This window comes from Ornithodoros turicata, chromosome 1 (assembly GCF_037126465.1).
Source record: "Ornithodoros turicata isolate Travis chromosome 1, ASM3712646v1, whole genome shotgun sequence".
NCBI classification, from domain to species: domain Eukaryota; kingdom Metazoa; phylum Arthropoda; class Arachnida; order Ixodida; family Argasidae; genus Ornithodoros; species Ornithodoros turicata.
The window spans coordinates 210693668-210709482 of NC_088201.1; the positions used below are offsets into that span (position 1 = coordinate 210693668).

The 15815-nt window shown below is 48.8% G+C and overlaps 1 protein-coding gene across 1 annotated transcript; it reads left to right on the forward strand.

Annotated features, from left to right (window-relative positions):
* Nucleotides 1–404: 404 nt before the first annotated feature.
* Nucleotides 405–1183, forward strand: LOC135394222 (uncharacterized). Its single transcript, XM_064624842.1, has 2 exons — nucleotides 405–614; nucleotides 680–1183. Exons 1-2 carry the CDS (start codon nucleotides 405–407, stop codon nucleotides 1181–1183), a joined length of 714 nt encoding a protein of 237 aa, XP_064480912.1.
* The last annotated feature ends 14632 nt before the right edge of the window (nucleotides 1184–15815 follow it).

Genomic DNA, 15815 nt, shown 5'->3' on the forward strand with positions numbered 1-15815 from the left:
GAAGTGGTCACGGGATTATATTTGGTGGCATAAAAAAGCGGTCTTAATTACCCGAATAACGGAACTGATTTCAAACGAACGATTAAGATAAACCTTAAAAGAAAAGAGACTCATCACTTCATGAGGAGGCGATAGCGTTTGAAGAGTAAAAATCATTGGCCGCATTTCCTTACACAGCGTACTTTTCCATTTCAATTCTTTGACGTGTTTAATGGTGTAGCAGCCCCAGTGGTGCCATCATCACCCTCGTTCATCATCTCGCGCCCGCGTAGCCGCAGAAAATAAATCAGTTGGGCTCTCGTCGTCACACCAGCCGATTCTCTTTGTCTCTCCTTGAGTTCCAACAACTGGTGAACCGAACGTTCCGTGACCGAACATTCTAGAACCTTGGCCCGTGCTCCGCCATGCCTCTCGGCGACCCGCAAGCCAGCTCTGCTCCATCCCCAACGTCTTCACTGGCTGCCGTCGCTATGAAGCTGCCCCCGTATTTCGACCTGAGGCGCAATTCTGAGGCGCAATTTAACTTGGCTTGCATAACCGCACAACAGACCAAGTTTTACCAAGTCATTTCAGCCCTTACTCCCTCTGCTGCGGATGAAGTCTACGACATACTGGCAAGTCCTCGACAGAAGAGCTCGGTGATCGCAGGCCCTCTCAATTACTCCGGCGCATGCGACAGCTGCTCGGCGAGCAATCAGCTTCCGTGGACGATGACCTTCTGCGTGAGCTCTTTCTTCGGCGACTCCCGCAGAATGTACAAATGGTCCTGGCCACAGCGGCTGACATGACTCTCGACCAGCTGGCCACTCTTGCTGACGCGGTTATGGAGGTGGCCAATCCAGCTGTAGCTGCTGTGTTCCCGGCATTGCTCCCTTCGGAACCTGCCCGACTTCAACCGCGCCAGCCCCCGCAGTCCACCATTGACGACCTTTGTCGCGAGTTCCGCTCTCTGGCCGCGTTCATAGCCGCTCCCCACGCGTCAAGACCAGACACCCATCTCCGACGGCAAAGGCGCGACCGAAGTGGCCGCAGGACAAGACGGTCCCCTTCCACGAACCGTTCCGCCAGCCGACACCGCAGCCCTGCTGTGTGCTGGTACCACCGCCGCTTCGGTGCTGACGTACACCACTGTTTCCTACCTTGCTCATGGCAACAACAGGGAAACCAGTCGGCGGACCATTGATGGCGACCAATGGCCCAGGCTCTTCCTCCAGTCGCCTCTTCTACGTCCGCGAGCAAGCTTCTGCCCGACGTTACCTCATTGACACTGGGGCCGAAGTCAGCGTAATCCCCGCAAGCAGTACAGACCATCGACAGCAATCCTTGTATTCCCTTACTGCAGTGAACGGTTCCCGAATCCCGGTCTATGCCCAGCAGTCGCTCACCCTAAACCTCGGCCTCCGACGCACCTTTCGGTGGATTTTTCTCGAGGCCGACGTAACCCAACCCATTATCGGAGCCGATTTCCTTACCCACCACCATCTCCTTGTCGACATGCGCCCTCGCAAACTCATAGACTCCTCCACCAGCCTCACTGTGTCGGGCATGTGGCGGCTGTTCGTCCTTGCAATCGCTTCGAATTGCCTTCTACCAGGACTCAAGCAACCCCTTCATCGTCATCTTGAGGGACTTCCCGCAGCTAACTCGACTGGACCTCCTGACTGGACCCGGCCCGTGAAGCACAGCGTGGTTCATCATATCGAGACCACAGGTCCCCGGTCTTCACTCGTCCCCGCCGTCTTCCGCCGGAGAAGATGGCCATTGCACGCGCGGAGTTCGACCTCATGCTGGAAAAGGGAATCATCAGCCCATCCTACAGCAGCTGGGCGTCGGCGCTGCACATGGTGCCTAAGAAGACCGGCGACTGGCGCCCCTGCGGGGACCAGTGGCGTAGCCAGACCTCCAAGGCAGGGGGGGGGGGGGCTCTATACGAAAACCCGCCCCACTCCCTCCCCCCGCTGATCCTGGTTGCGACAACACACAATACTTGTGCACACCGCAGCATGCGGTTGAAAAAAAAACACGAAAATAATTGATTTTGACATTCACAATACGATTATACTGTGATGTCCAATGAGGTGGTGTCACGAGATTGGAAGGATTTTGAAAAGCTTATACTTTGGAAACCATTCAAGTGTGCCGCTTAGATAGACGCCATGAACTGTAAGAACTTTCGCGATCGTCCCTAGCCCCCTAAGCCCCCTCGTAGCTACGCCACTGGCGGGGACAACAGAGCCTTAAATCGCGTTACCATCCCCGACCAGTACCCTATCCCGTACGTCCATGACTTCACAGCATCCTTACATGGCGCTTCTATATTCTCGAAGCTGGACCTCATACGGGCATACCATCAGATCCCCTTTGCCGAGGCAGATATCCCAAAAACTGCCATAACGACCCCTTTCGGGCTCTTCGAATTTCCACGGATGCCATTTGGCCTTCGTAATGCAGCTCAATCGTTCCAACGGTTCATCGATCGTGTCATCCGTGGCCTGCCGAATGTCCATGCCTTCATCGACGACATTCTTGTGGCCAGTCCAACACTCGAACAGCACGACGCCGACCTGCGCCAGCTATTTTCCTGCCTCACCGATTTCGGCATAATAATCAACGCTAACAAGAGCGAGTTCGGCGTTCCCGAATTGGACTTCCTGGGCCATCACATTTCCTCGGCTGGCATTTCTCCTCTACCATCCAAAATCCGAGCGATCATAGATTTTCCGCAACCCGCCAACCCGCCGCTCGGTGTTTGATCACCTCCATTCTGTGGCGCACCCCGGTATCCGTGCCACGCAACAGGTAATTCCTTACGTTACGTCTGGCCTGGTATGCGCTGCGACGTCAAGTGCTGGGTTCGCTCCTGTCAGGCTTTCCAGAAGTCCAAAGTGACCCGGCACACGACTTCGAACCCTGGTCGATTCGTTGAACCGGACATCCGTTTCGCGCACATACATCTCGACCTCGTCGGCCTCAGCCTCCATCAAACGGATTCCGCTATGTCCTCACGATCATCGACAGGTTCTCTCGATGGCCGGAAGCCACGCCTATTGTTGACATCTCCGCTACTACGGTAGCAGCTGCCTTCGTCCAGACATGGGTCGCCCGATTCGGCGCGCCTGCTACCATTACAACGGATCGAAGCAGGCAGTTCGAATCTCGTCTTTTTGCCGAGCTCGCCGCCCTGCTGGGCGGACACAAAACCCGTACCACGGCATACCACCCCCAAGCTAACGGAATGGTAGAGCGCCTCCACCGAAGCCTTAAGACTTCCCTCAAGGCCACTACCACATGCCCTTGGACAGAAGCACTACCTCTCATACTGCTGTCGCTACGCACAACCGTCAAGCAGGACCTCCAATGTACCCCTGCTGAACTTGTCTACGGACCACGCTCCGTATTCCCGGCGCCTTCGTCCCTCCTTCTGCCCCGACCACTCCAGTCGACATAACTTCCTATATCGAGCGACTACGGCCCTGCCTTGCCGACCTCCAGCCCCGTCCACCCCCGATCTAGAACCCGTCCGTCTTACCAGCACCCTCTCCTGCAGACGGCTACCCACGTCTTTGTCAGGCACGACGGGGTGCTCAAGCCCCTCCAGGCCCCATACGACGGACCCTTTCTGGTCATGTCCCGTGGCCCCAAGCCCTTCACCGTCCAGATAGCCAACCGCACGGAAACGGTCTCGCATGACCGGCTCAAACCGGCTTTCCTGGACGACAAAGTCGACGCGCCCCTGCCTCTACCACAGACTGTTGATTCCCCAATCCTCCCCAGTACTTCTCCCGCCACACCCCTCAACGATATGTCCGCTGTGCCTCTCCGCTACTTCATCCCATCAACGCTGAGGGAGGAGCCATGTAGCAGCCCCAGCGCTGCCATCATCATCCTCGTTCATCACCTCGCGCCCGCGTGGCCGCGGAAAATAAATCAGTTCAAACCAGCCGGTTCTCTTTGTCTCTCGTTGAGTTCCAACAATGGGATACCAATTATATCATATGATACGAGTATGTGCAATTGAGAGACTGACGCCTTAAAAAGGGTGTCCTGAGGGAATGTTTAATCTACTTGTAGACTAAGGGAGTATAAATCATGAGAAGTAATCAGTACATCTCAAATTACATTCGTGTCGAACCGATGTACGGCATTGTGGCTGCTACTTTTTCTCCGTGTATTTTTGTATCAGTAAACAACACAGCGCTTCAAACGTTGTACACGCCTATGTAATTTCGGAGACATACGTGTAAAATGCCCACTCTCGTAGTTAAGCATCCACGGTACGGATCCACCGTACCAGCTCCATTGTTGGTATGCTGCAATATTGTAGTATTCTATGTCACTCCTACTCATACACTCCATGCTAAGGACAGACGATGAGGGCATGCTAAGACAGATAGAGTTCTATATTAATTCCCTGTGGACAAATGAGGAAAACGGGGCTGATGTCGGATAACCAGCGCAGATAGCAACAGTGCAGCCCACTACTCTCCTTTTATTTCCGTATTAGCATCGCGACACAACTACTGCTATGAAGGTTCGGAACATTGGTGTGCACTGCGTATCTCGTGCTCATCATCAGAGGAAAAGCCAGGAGAAGTCTCAGGTCACAAACCGAGGAGAAGTCTCAGACACAACTACAGGGCGATGATAGCTAGAGCTTGGGTCAAAAGTTTGCGGAACACGGGTGTGTCGCATTTCTCCATTGGACACACATGCTGAGATGGATAGAACAGTCGGTCACCTGTTTCTTATTCGATCTCTTCCTGATACCTAGCAAGGGGGGATGAAGAGTTGGGCCAGTGCCGTGTTCCGTGAACTTTTGTCCCACGCTGTACCGATTCCTCCACTCATGGCCACAGTCGCTTCACGATTGTACAGAGAAAGAAAAAGAAAGACAACTCATCGTTCGCAGGAGGTTAGGGTACTCGTTCACCTATGCGTTACCACGCGCAGGAATGCCGACTCGAGGATATTCCAGTATAAGAAATCCCAGATCTCATATTCCAAAATAACAAAATTACGATCTGCGAAAACAAAGCTCATATCTGCGAGGTCTTACAATGACTGCGTTTGGAGGTAGGATCTCACAGGGCAATGTGCCAGCTTAGAGCGTTTTCGATGTACATCGAAGTAGTTTTAGCGAATGAAATACACGTTTTATCGACGGTTAGGCGACGGTTAGGTTGGCAGAGAGGACGCGCTGGGGATTAGTCCAAGTTTCGTCACCGTAGTTCCACCACATGTTGTCAGCAGTGCCACCACGAAACTGCGCCTATTAAATATTTAAACTGTGGCAATGTCATGGATTTTGAGCATGTGAATTGTTAACTGCGCGACATTGCGATAACCCCAATTTACTTCCACCACGAGGAAACGATGTCGAACGCAAACCCGCTTGCTGGCACTCTGCTCATTTTTCACTAACGGAAAACATGTTGTCTTCCATGGGGACTGTTTGACTAATGGTACCCAGCGTCGCCTTGAACTAGCGCCTGAGCTAACAGACCTATAAACGCACGCACGATCGCTTTTAGGACGTACACGTGTTGCGTTATTTGGATCACAGCTGAGAAGGAAGGGATCTTATCAAACGCGCTATGCTAGAAAGGAGAGTACGTTTGTTGCTGGTGGTGCTACCAGCACTCTATCCGTATTGGATTGAAGCTGAACAGATGAGAATGTGCTCCGTCGGAAAAATAAGTAAGTGTCATTGCATTGTTTCAATGATAAATGACGCTTCCATAACGACCCGTTCAGGTCTCGTAGCCTGACTGCACCCGTAGCAAACAGGATACGACTATAGGGGACTTCTATGATAGTTAACACTAAATGGGGAATGTGACTGAAATCATTCATATTCTATTTGATCATGTATCTTGAAGCTCCGTAGAACCCAAAATCAACTGTGGTTGAACGCTGAATCAAGGCTCCCACGGGCATCATACTTACTGTCTGCAGCATATTACTGCATCGCGGCAATCTTCCCCTCAATTCCAAGTGAGTGTAAAGCCAGCCCTGCCTTGCACCCTGTCGTAAGTACCCTATGACCACAAATCCACTGCCGGTTAAACCACACGGAACAGGTTTAGTTTAATTTGCGGACTTACAATACCAAGCAATATTGGCGCTTTACTTGGCCCAGTTCTGTTCCTGCTGTATGTTAATGATATTCCCGAGTTCTTAGGTGCCACTTGGGTGCTCTACGCCGATGACATCAATGTTTTCGTTGATGGTACTTGTATAAATGAAATATTTGGGAAGGCAAACTATATGCTTGAAAGGCTTTCTGAGTGGATCATGGTAAATAAGTTAATAAGTTAATAAATTTAGCGAAATATTGTTATATGTTTTTTCAACTATGGCAGAAGACAATTGCTCATCAAAATCTCGACCTTGTTTGTTGTGGTGCTAAGTTCAAACATGTTGTTGAAGCAAACTCTTTGGGTATGCATCTAGATTCTTGTCTAGGCTATCAATCTCATGTTATACATGTAAGAAAGACACCCTCTCAATGTTTATTTGCTTTATCAAGATTAAAGCACCTCATCCCCACAAGTGTGTTACTGCATGTTTATTTTGCACTAATTCGCAGCCACATTTCCTATTGGTTGGAAGCGTATGGGATCACATACAGGTGAAATCTGCAACCTACTTGTAGATATATATGTTGCAAAAAAGACGCTACGGATAATTGTGGGTCTTTCACCTTCTGAATCGGTCACCTTTGCTTTCTCAGCTCTTGGTATCAAACATATTTTCACGCTTGTTCGGTACATGTGCCTTAATCTCGTGTATAAAATCTTGCATAATATGGCTCATTCTTCGTTGTTATCTGTAAATTTTTCCACTGGAATGTATATGTATATATCTCAGGAATAATGACCTCTGTGTTACATTACCACAGCCGCGCACTAATTACGGTCTTTATTGCTTTCTATATTTCGCAGCAAAGAATTGGAACTCGCTGTGTTTAGAACTTAGGGGGGCAGGTAGCCTTAACATGTTTAAACGTATGCTATACTTTTTTGTTTTGTCTTACTTTTGTTATTATTGTGCTACCTATCTACATGAAGTTTTGTGTCAGTTTTCTTTCGTATACTTTCAATGCAAAATTGGACCGCAATACAAGGTTGCCTAGCGGTCCTATCTCAGTACTATGTATGAAAAACGTATAATAGAACAAAATCCAATCCAATCTGTCCTAACCCCCCTCTTGGCAGAAAGTGATTGTGGGATACAGAATACACCAGTTAATTGCGGCGAGTAACGTTGAATTACACGAAGGGCTGCCCCAGATACTTGATGGGATCGACAAACACCTGGCTTCTAGTGCAGGAAGCGTTACCATAATATATAGATTAGCTTGCGAACTTCCGCGTGTGCGAAGGGTAAGAAAGGTGCCTGACGGCACCTTCCTTAGATGCTCATGGCAACAAGATCACAATGACGAATCTATCAAGCTATATTTTATCACACATTGAACCCAGTGCATGAAGCATCCATTGATATCATTCCATCGGTATTTGTACCCTTGTGTTTATTTGTATTTTCTGTTTGTAGTATTTTTGTAATCCATAGATGATATCTGCTGATTTGGTTGAATTTGGTTATGACAAACAATTCGGAATCCTAACTGATGGGTGCAGGCATTAAAATGAAGAACACAGTATTAAAAGGACCATGAAAAGATATTTGACAAGCTCATTATCATTTTGAAGATTTGGTCCTCTGTATTAAAGCATTAATCCTGTGAAATATGAAGTTCAAAATCATTCAAGTAGCGGAAATATTTGATATCGACCACGACCGTGAATGCCGTCTGCTACGACCCGCGTCCGAGGTGAAATGCCCATGACATCAATCACAGGAGATGTTACCGATTCGCCGACAGTCTTTCGCAAGCAAATTGCCAAATTTCCAAGCCAGCTGCAAACTTCACCATGAAATATGTTTTAATTGAACCTGGAGCTAACATCGTATCTAATAGTTGACACAGAATCCTACCAGAAGTGAAATGCAGCCATTGATTGTCAGCAAGGTTGCCGGAGCACGTTTTCCTCTCTGAGGTTCTTTCTCATTAGAAAATGTCTCAGTCGGTGACCTTTTAGGAGCTGCTGCTTACGGAACGATTCTTAGAAATTTTGTGCTTCACATAATCTCTTCCTCCATCACTGAAAATTTGTGTTTCGCCATATTTTTACTGCTTTTGCCGGCAGATACATGACGTCGTTGTTGTCCAAATGAAACCGTGCACCTACATGGTCCCGCAGGGTTTGTGCCCGTTAAAAGTTGATGTGTGTATGGTAGTGATGGCTCATGAGAACCGTTTGCGGCAGGGTACTTGGAATTTATGAAAATCACTTCATGGTCCCTTTAAACTAATTTCCCTCTCCAATAGATGTCCTCCGGTGAACGACCGCAGGACATACGCAAAAGACCATAATTAGAAGGTCCCATGATGACACTTTCTCAATCTCTTCCGAACATCCCATCACGGATATGGGCGCGATGACACTTTCAGAACATCCTCAGGATCACAACTGTTCTTGGGGATGTTATTGGTTATCTTTCAGGGATAGCCGTTCCGAAGAGGGTAGCAATCATGTGATATGATTATTAGGGCTACTATCAGGGACTATCATTTTGTGCCTGTTTCACTAATTGATTTAAGACTCTATTAAACGTGCACATAAAAGGACATGGTCCTCATTGTCTGCTCGAATATTCACTATTACACATCTGTAGTGTTGTATTTTGACACATTCAGGTTTCAGGATACCTACGCTATTGTGCCAGCAGTGGTGGAACAGAGTATGAAGTAACATAGTAGGAAAGGTAGCAATAGACAATGTACGAGGGGTGTTCAAGTCAAACCGGGACTTTCTGTATCCTGAGTGCACAAATGGCTCGCGCTACTTCTTTTTGGTCATTTTCACATGCGGCAGACCTCCGTGTTCACCACGTGGTGGTCCAAAGTTTGTGCAAAACAGAAGACACATGCTGGATAAGACAGCCGACAACGAGTTGAGCACGCACATCCCAAGTGGAAATTGCCGACTGCCAACCATCGGCCAGTGGTCGGTTTTTGGTCGGCAGGCGACTAAGTCGGCCACTGCACCTTGGACCAACCTAGGTCTAATGTCGCTCACTGTGGTGGTTGGTGAACGACGTTGGGCCAAGAACGTTGTGCGACGTGTTGCGCGCGTGCTTTTGAGAGTTCGGCACAATAAAGACAGGCTAATGTCGGCCCTACGCTGGCAGACAAACCCCAAAACAATACAGCTACTACTTGAAACAAAAAGAAAGAAAAGACACTTTGACGGTTCACAAAAAGTCAGATGAGAGTTGGCCAACGATTCTTTCGGTCAGCCAACGTTGGCGCAATGTACCATAGTGATAGGCAGAGCGAAGTTTGGCAAGCCTCCGGCTAGGGGGCAGATCTGTACCAAGAAACGAGCTCATTGACCAAGCGCTTGCCATGGATAGCTCGGTTGGCCAGCCAAGCTCTTGCCAAGGTTGGTTCAATCTCAGTATGTTGCCTTGGGGAGAGGTAAACGCGGAATGGTGTAGCATTGCATAAGTTCGAGTTTCGATTGGCCAAACCAAAAGCAGTAAAAAACAGAGATATCTTCATTGTGAGCTAATATGACAAGCAATTCCTCATTTCAGCGTTGTTTGTGTAGGCGTCAAACTGAACTTAGACACCTCACCCTTCATTTTGACTCACACGCGAGCAGGACTCTCGAATTTGTGGAAGCTCGCCAGACAAACCTATGTATAGTATCTGCTGTTCTTCCTCAGGAAAGAAATGCAATTTCTTTTCTTTATACTGACCTGTTTGATTCTAGTGATCTCGGGCATTATTGATTTTTCTCAGACAGCTTTTATGATTCTACCTCTACGCCGTTACCCTACGCAGCGAGACAATTGAGTACGAATACGAGCGACGCCACAGGACTGCTTTCGCCTCACTTGGCACAATGCAGGGTACAGATCCCTATCAAAAAACAAGCTTGTTGGCCGATGCACCACCCAAGACCGAGTAGGCCACCCTAGTTATTGCCAAATTTAGCCCAACGTTTTTTTGAAAGGATGGCCCAACGACTTTTAGGTCGGAAGCACGCGTCGGCTCGGTATTTTGCTGACGTTTTTCTCCTTGGGGGGCAGCCAAAGCTGCATGGTGCGGTGCGCTGCTTAATAGTTGGGCATGCATGTTTTTTTGCAACGGGCCGTGGTTGGCCCATGCATAGGTGTTGTTCCATGGGCCATTGAAGGGCCCACGTTTACCCAACCACTACCCAAGCTTGGCTTCTTATTGGCCCGACATCAGCTCTACATCGGTCAGGTCGTCCCTCTACATTGGCCCGAGCTTGTGCTGGCTAAGTCGGCCCGAGTGAGGCCATTGTCAATCCCCAACCTTGGCCCAAGCTTTTTCTGCAAGCTTGGCCCTACAACTTTTAGGTTGGAAGTAGACGTCGGCGCGGCATTTTGCCGACGTTGTTTTTCCCGCTGGGATCGAACAGCGAATTATCATGAAGTTTCTCGTGAATAAAGATATAAAATCATCTGAAATTCACAGAAGACTTCAGGCTCAGTATGGCCACAATACACTTAGCCGCAGCACAGCGTTTGAGTGGTCGAAATGGTTCCGAGACAGCCGTACATCAGTGCAGGACGATCCCGGCTAGGGTGGCTCAGAGCCCAGTGTCAGAGTTCCTGAGAACATCCAACTTGTGTAGCGCCTGATCCTCAAGGACCGACGGATAACATGTCTCGAACTGGCTCGAAAGACGGACCTTTCTGTGGGAACGTTGAACACTATCATTCATGAACACCTCCAGTTTCGGAAGGTTAGTACGCGGGACGCCACCGTAGCTTGCTGTCAGTCGGTTACCGAACTCATCTTCACGTAGTACCAAGGTAAGTGGCCAATGAGGTCTCTTTATGACGATTTCAATCAGTTCTTGGGAGTGCACATATTACCTAAGATTGAGACAGTTACGTAGACTCTGTTGTAGTCTTTGAAAATGTCACAGTAGAGTCATATACGCCATATGAAAAAAGATAAAGTGTCCTCTAACGTCCTCTATATGTTGCATTGTTATAGGCAGAGCGAGGTTTGGCAAGCCGTCGGCCAGGACAGATCTGCAGCAAGAAAGCCGTGTACCGAGCTTGTTTGCCAAGCACTTGCCGAGCACGGCTGGGTTGGCCAGCCAAGCTCTTGCCAAGCTTGGTTCAATCTCAGTATGTTGCCTCAGGGAGAGGGAAACGCGGAATGGTGTAGCACTGCATAAGTCAACTTTTGATTGGCCAAGTGATTGTCTCAAACCAAAAGCAGTAAGAAACAAAGATGTTACGTTCATGGTGACCTAATATGACAAGCAATTCTTCATTCCAGTGTTGTTTGCGTACGCGTAGAATTAAACTTAGACACCTCACCCTTCATCTTGACTCATACGCGAACGCGACTCTCGAATTTGTGGAAGCTCGCGAGACAAACCTACGTACAGTATCTGCTGTTCTTCCTCAGAAAAGAAATGCAATTTCTTTTCTTTATACTGACCTGTTTGATTCTAGTGATCTCGGGCATATTGCGAGCTTTTACGATTCTCCACCTACGCCGTTACCCTACGCCGCGACACAATTGAGTGCATGCATTTTTTTGGAACGGGCCGTGGTTGGCTCATGCACAGGTGTTGTTCCATGGGCCATTCTTGGGCCCACTTTTACCCAGTCAGTACCCAAGCTGCTTTCCTTATTGGCCAGACATCGGCCCTACATCTGTCAGGTCGGCCCTCTGCATTGGCCCGAGCTTGTGCCAGCTAAGTCGGCCCGAGTGGGGCCATTGTGAATCCCCAACCTTCTCCTAAGCTTTTTTTTTGCAAGCTTGGCCAGACAACTTTTAGGTTGGAAGCAGACGTCGGCCAGTGTTTCGCCAATATTGCTTTCGCCGCTCGGAGGTAGCATTCTCATGCAAAATTTCTCTCTGGGCCGTGATAAGGCCATATATGGGTCAGCGTTGGCCAGGTTGGCCAGAAAGGTTGGCCCTATGTTGGTGGCCAATGGATGGCCAGTCTCAGGCCATTGTTTTCTGGGACAAGGCTGGCGCTGTTCATGTAGATTTTCTGCCCAGTGGTACCACCATCAATAGTGCATATTACTGCCAGGTTCTCAGGGATGTGCATAAGGCACCGAAACAAAAGCGGCCAGGTCTCATCACCAAAGGAGTCCTCCTCCTACTGGACAATGCACGCCCGCATACCGCGCATCGCACAACACGCACCTTACGGGAACTTGACTTGGACTTGCTGCTACATCCCCCTTACAGTCCAGACCTCGCCCCCAGCGATTTGTATCTCTTCAGGCCACTGAAGGTGTTCCTTGGGGGCCGCCACTCCAGCTGAGACGACGAGGTCAAGAATGCGGTCCGATGATGGCTGCTACGCACCAGTAAGGATTTCTACGCTGCTGGCATCCAAGCCCTCGTGAAACGCTGGGACAAATGCATTAGTGCAGCTGGAGATTACGTTGAAAAATAAAACAAATTTCTCGCCTGTAAGTTCAGTGTACTTTTGCGAAAAATTAAAAGTCCCGGTTTGACTTGGACACCCCTTGTAGAATAAAGAGTATTTCACAACACGTTATATCAACGTAGAGAAAACACACCTCAACGTAGAAATAGCGCTTAAAAACTTTTGTTGATTGTACGCGTTTTTGAGCAGATATTTTTATCTAGATTCTGCCATGCATCCTCTCACAGATTCTATAATGCTATTGCGGATTTTCAATGCAATTTCAACTTTGATTCTACATTTCGTCGTTGTCTGGGAGCGCACTCCCCTGTGGATTTTGATTTAATGCTTAATTTCCTGTCCATAACGATTGATGTCATAAATATGTTAATGCATTGAACGAATAAAAGACGGAGCTTTGTGAAGCGGTTCTGTATGGAACTATTTACTTATTGGAACTGTGGTACATGGACCGTTAGCTGGAGAAAAGGTGTAGACTTATAAATTGGGATGATGTCATGGCCAGAGAGAGGGCACTGAGAATCTGCTCTCCTCTCGCCTGGTAAAGACATGTTACTGCCATGCTCCTAGCACGTGGCGGTTGTGGTGTGGATGGTGACCTTGGAGAGATTTTGTGATGAATGTGTTTATGATGAGGAGCGTTTTCGACTAACTACTGTGTGGAGGGATACTTTTATGCTCATAAGTATCTTTTCCACTTTATTAGAGCATATTTCCTTTAGGCTTCTTCTGGTGACCGGTACTTTCTCTGTGCATGTGTTCCTTCGTTGACACGTCTAGCAGCCACGTGAGCAGTGGCTCTGTGTGTTTCTTTTTTTTTTGTTCAGCAATATTATCTACATTCCTTGTTGAAGCAGTATAATTCTTGTCTTGACCTGTCACCATCATAATGATGGTGCTGCCACATTATTGGTCGGACGACAGTATTGCAGGGTGGTTAATAATTTTCCAATTGAATTAAATTTTTTTCAAAGTCTGCTAGGACCTTTCAGTACCCCTGGAGAGTCTGATAGGACTATTAGAGAAAATATGAAAGGTGTTGTAGGATAAAGTACCTGTTTGGGCATGTTGTTCACAAATAATAAAATTGCTAAAACACTGCTAAAACAAATAAGGTGTGGATAACATCACATAACATGCAGAAAAAAATTGGAGTTAAGGTAGTGCTCCACAAAAGCAATTGCTTAGTCTCACTTACAAAGAGGTTGAACTACACAAAAAATTGATGTAACATAAGGCATAAGGAAAAGTTCACAGATTGTAAAGAAAGTGTTGTGCACAAAATTCCTCTGACCTTCTAGAAAAGTATACATGGGGCAGGCTGCCAGATGTGTCAACACAGGACTGCTTGACCACAAGAAGGCAAACATGTAAAAAGCAGTTCTTTAGTATGACATTTAAAAACCTGTAACAATTGTGCAGCTGCGCTTGAAAAAAATGAGGTTTTAAGGAAATGTAATGGTAGGCGTGCGTTATTGTTTCAAGAAGCAAGGCAGATCAGGTTGTTTGCACATAATTGTTTGTGCTCGGTCTTCTGCTCTGATAAGATGCATGAATTCCTTGAAAACCCGGCCTCAAAAATATGTTGATGAATTGGCGTGAAGTGGCACTGGTGTGCTGTGTAAGCTGCTTTGGGTGTCGCTTCTTAAACCTTTGTTGAAACTGCAGTGTGTCTGTCTGGTGTTGTCCTTATTTGTCTTTAGAACTGTTTTTGCGATTTTATTTACCGTTGTAGGACAATTCAGGCACGCTAGAGTTGTTTGAGATGAGCTTTCAGGTAGCTTTGATGGGTCGTGCAATACCTCCCAGAGCAAGTTGCAAAATACTGTTGCGGTGGATAAAGAGGAGGCTATTGGGCCGGGCATGGACACGTGCGCTGGTGCAAGGAGAATTGTGTCTGACGGGTTTGGCCAGAACGGACTTCGAACCCTCCCTGCGAGCTTGTAACAATTGGTGTCAGAAGTGGGATTAGAAGTCAGAAGCGCCCAGCGATTTAATTCCGCAATGCCTCCACGTCGACGTAGGCAGGCTCCTCCTGACGTTGCTCCAGCGGAGTGTTCGTCCGGTGACTCGGGATTCGTCACGCTGGATCAATTACGGACTCTACTTCAGGAGAACACGCGCAGCCTGATAGAGCGAATGCGGACGGAGTTCTCTGACACGGCACGTCAGCCTGAAGAGCCTGCCCGTGATGAGATTCATCTACCGCCGTCGTTTCCGTTGGGCAGTGCGAGTACACGCGTTGGAGAAACTCCTGGAACCCTGGGCCTGGGTCGTCTTCCAACGAGGTCTGCTGTCACCGCAAAGCCGGATAAATTCAATGGTGATATCCCGTGGAGCAGCTATTTGGCGCAGTTCGAGGTAGTGGCAGGTGCTAATGAGTGGTCAGACGACCAGAAGGCATGCCACCTTGTCTCATCTCTGCGAGGATCTGCACTCTCGGTGCTCCAGGCTCTGCCCGACCCCGAGAGGCGGAGCTTCACGCACTTGACGGCGGCCCTCGAGCAACGTTTCGGAGATCGTCACCAGCGAGGCCTCTTCCATGCGCAACTGAGAAGCCGAGTCCAGCTCCCAATGGAGTCATTGAGTGAGCTCGCTTTCGACATTGACAGGAAAGTTCGAGTCGTTTTCGCCGACTGTGCCCAGGATGTCGTAGACACGGTGGCCGTAGGCTACTTCATCGACGCCATAGCCGATGTGGATGTGCAGCAAGCCGTTCGGTTATCGGGGCCCACTGGTCTGCGGGCCGCCCTAACACGAGCACTAGAAGTGGATACGGCCAAGCGTGCGGCCAGAACAACGCAGGGCCTCTCCCGTCCTGTCCTAGGTGAAGCAAGAGCTCTCGCTCCAGTTTCGGACGATGACTCGCCGACATGCGAGGTAAATGCTGTGCAGCCACTCACGTGCTGGAACTGCGGCGGTCGGGGCCACCTACGACGCTCTTGCCCAAGTCCACCTTTCCGGTCACCTAACACTACGGGAAACTCGGGATTTCGCAGGAGACGTGGCCCGCGGTCGGGAAACGCGTATTAGCTGGGCGCAGGGGGCGTCGTCCAGCTGTAGGGGTCTCTCGTCAAGCGCCCTCAACTTCTGGATTTTACATCGACGGGGGGGTCAACGGCAAGTCATGCCGAATGTTGCTGGACACGGGAGCTTCAATAAGCCTCATTAGCTCGTCGTTTGTTGAGACGTTGCCGAACGCCGACCTCATGCTCTACACAGCCAGTGTGCAAGAACTGCGAACTGTAGCCGGCGACGTTATACCGGTGGAAGGCGTCGCCGCAG